The sequence below is a fragment of the Thermobia domestica genome, chromosome 5, assembly GCF_964235325.1.
Source record: "Thermobia domestica chromosome 5, izTheDome1.hap1.1, whole genome shotgun sequence".
NCBI lineage: Eukaryota > Metazoa > Arthropoda > Insecta > Zygentoma > Lepismatidae > Thermobia > Thermobia domestica.
The window spans coordinates 109,931,612-109,934,807 of record NC_137458.1 but is presented as its reverse complement, the minus strand read 5'-3'; the positions used below and the strand labels follow the sequence as shown (position 1 = coordinate 109,934,807).

The 3,196-nt window shown below is 35.3% G+C and overlaps 1 protein-coding gene across 1 annotated transcript; it reads right to left on the bottom strand.

Moving 5' to 3' along the window:
• Positions 1–1,291: 1,291 nt before the first annotated feature.
• On the bottom strand, positions 1,292–1,924 carry LOC145685208 (uncharacterized). Its single transcript, XM_081757567.1, has one exon. The coding sequence runs from the start codon at positions 1,922–1,924 to the stop codon at positions 1,292–1,294; it is 633 nt and encodes a 210-aa protein (XP_081613693.1).
• Between the last annotated feature and the right edge of the window lie 1,272 nt (positions 1,925–3,196).

The following is a 3,196-nucleotide window of genomic DNA, read 5'->3' as shown; positions in this document are numbered from 1 at the left end:
TTGACTCACCTTGTGTGTCTGTTGCTGAGATTTGTATAATTTGAATTAATTTTCTCTGTTCTACATAGGGAACTTAATAATTATGTAGTTATGGAGTAAAAGTTTTAAATTCTCCTGTTTTCCTAGAACTTGAAGGTATGGCTATTTCGTTGTAGGTCTATAATAAAAACACTTTGTTGTCTTTATAATACTTTGTGTTTAGTAATATTAAACACTGTTTTTGCAATAAAGCCAAGGATGAGGACACAGGTGTAAAGAATAACGACACAGCCGTAACAAACTATTTACCTCCCACTACACTTCTTTGTCAATATATGGGAGTAGTTGCTACATACACTCATGTCCAAAATAATTGTCGTATACCTACAACTGTCTTCTTGTAAGAATATAATTTGATAACGATTTTGCAGGGTACTTTTTATACTGATACTAGGGTAGATTGGGGTGACTAGGGCCACTTTCGTGGAAATTACCCTGTTCTGCTATAATATGTGCTTTAATAAATGAGTTTTTGAAAGGATTATAATATACCATGTCTCTACTACAAAGCTCACATAAAATCTTTTCCTTCAAAAATTGTATAATACCATAAAAATGTGTATATATATTCGCCTCGAATGGTCCTATTCATTCTAACATATCTGGGTGAATAGGCCGTTTATAAGATGAATAGGGCCACATGTATTATGTGAATTGAAACCATACACAATTACATATTCATACTTAAACATAGAATACAATTCATATACATAATATTTCAGAATTATAGAAACCGTAAGCGATAAATTTACATGCTCATAACGTCATATAGTTATATGTGGATAGCAACAAGTTTCTCTCCAATATATTTTACGAAAACACAGCTGAAACAAGTAGTACACGCACACGTTCATTTAATATTTATTTCATTTTTTGTTACTTCATCTTCATCATATTCATTTCTTCCTTCATGTAGAAAGGCGCTCTAGGTTGCCGATCCCTTTTGAATAATGCTTTGCAAGTAGATTCCGGAGATGTTAGTAGTTCAGCACGCTACTTAGGTCTAGATTTACTGGATACTTTTTTTAACAATCTTTTTTGAGAGTTGGTATTAAATCATGGCATGAAAAACTTGCTTCCTTAGACATAGGCATACACATAAGCATTGTTTTCAAATATGTACTTGCTGAAGATCCTTTTTCTGAAGGTCTTGAGCTGTTATTGTTAAGTTCTGTTTCGTTATTATATATTTCAATTGTACAAGAGGGCCAAAACTCGTGGTGTGGAATAATATGCCAGTTAAACGGAAACACTACAGTTGACGAGAATGCTCTGCAATTTTTGGTGTTCCCGCCTGAAGCCATGCTTCTTTGAGAAGTTTTCCAAAATTAAATTTAGTTACTTTTCTTGCAGAGTCAGTTTGCTTCATGCATGAGTTGCATGCATTGTCGAAATATGTTTTAAGTGGTTTAAAAAACGTCCTTTCCAGAGGCTCAAGTCTTTCTGTAGTGTGACTGGGAAATACCATCATGTAAATGATATGTTCTTCACAGAACTTCAGCGCTTCTAGAGATTTGTGCGAGGAATGACCGTCACGTAGTAGAAGACAAGGGCCTTTTACTCGATTGTTTTCAAAATGATTAAGCCAAGAAAGAAATGCGTCTTCAGCAATCCAACCACTGTCAGTCATAGTCACCAAAGATACATTTGTAACACCTTCTTTGTAATCTTGAAAATACTTCTTCCCCTTAAAGATAATCATAGGCGGTATGAAGTTCTCAATTGCATTTGCACAAGACAGAATAATGACTAATTCGCCTCTTCCGACAAATGTTTGTCTGCACACAATTTTGGATCCTTTCTCGCAAAACACTTTTTGATTTAAATGATTATTTAGCACTAACACAGTTTTATCGCAATTATATATTAACTGAGACTTTGTCATGTGCTGCAACTCTATAAGGACATTTTCCAATTTATTAAAGTAATCAGAAACGTCATCCTTGTTTAATCCATGTACTCTTGCTTGGGATAAACCGTTGGCTTTCCTAAGAGAAATGTCAGAATTTCTCTGTCTAAACCCAGTTACAAAATCATAACCAGGTTTTTCTTGTTTTGTGAAAAATTGTGTTTTACTTTATTTATCACAGCAAATTGGTAAGCATAATTTCTGAGGTCATTAATAGTTAGTCCGAACTCACGTGACATTTTCTTTATTCTTTCTGCAAGCTGCAATTCCTGCTTGTGTGTAAATTAAATTTGCCCCCTTCTTTTTCAACAGTTAACATTACCTGCACGATCAAGAGGTCTTCTCTTTAAACTTGTTCCTGGAACTTGGTACAACTCAGCTGCTTTTCTTTGACTTATTCCTGGTTTTACTGCCTGTACTGCTTCTTGTTCACTTCTCACTTTTTTATCTACTTCTCTTCATTTCTCCTCTGTTTTACGATTATATTTTCCCATCTGAAATAAGAAAAAGAGACAAAAATATTGAATTATTATATCCCCATTGTACTGCATATAAAATGCTAGACAGGATGAGTGGGTAAGGGTGTGGTTGATGCATGTATTCGTACAAAATGAAAATGAAAAATGTTTGAGTTTTGCGTCCCACTCTTATACTGAGTAGGTTAAAGGAGATGCTGTTGATGAGAATAAAAGAAATGGCAGAGTGAAAAGTGGGAGTAAACGGGAGAACTCCGAGGAACCCATGCACATGGTGTTTTCTCACCATTTAGCGCGAGCTGTGTTCGAACCAGGGACCCCACATGTAGGAGGTGAATGTTCTGCCACTGAGCTCTCATCAAAACACATGGCCTTATTCATCATAATTAGATGTGGTCCGTTTAACCCTAATTGGAAATATATATAAAAATGAGTTAAGAACCCTGCTGAAGTTCCTTCATGACCATAATGCCAGTCATAACAACTTGAATAAACCTTTTTGAAGATAGGAAAATGAAACTTCTGCACTTTCCACAGAACAACATAGCGTAAAAAGAAAGAATACACGACAGAAATATTAAGAATACGCTATTTTTCTTAACACTTACCTTCAATTGATGATGAAACTTGCTCTGTACTACGACTAACGTCCAGCGTTCACTCAAACTTACTGCACGATAAACTTGTAGAGACTCACAGTGGAGACACGGCATGGTACTCTCTTCGCTACTTCTCTTGTATATACAAGTAAGGTGAATGATGTAACGAGTGG

What these genes read in the sequence shown, in the direction of transcription:
- LOC145685208 (XM_081757567.1), bottom strand. Translation starts at nt 1,924, where the DNA reads ATGACAAAGTCTCAGTTAATATATAATTGCGATAAAACTGTGTTAGTG.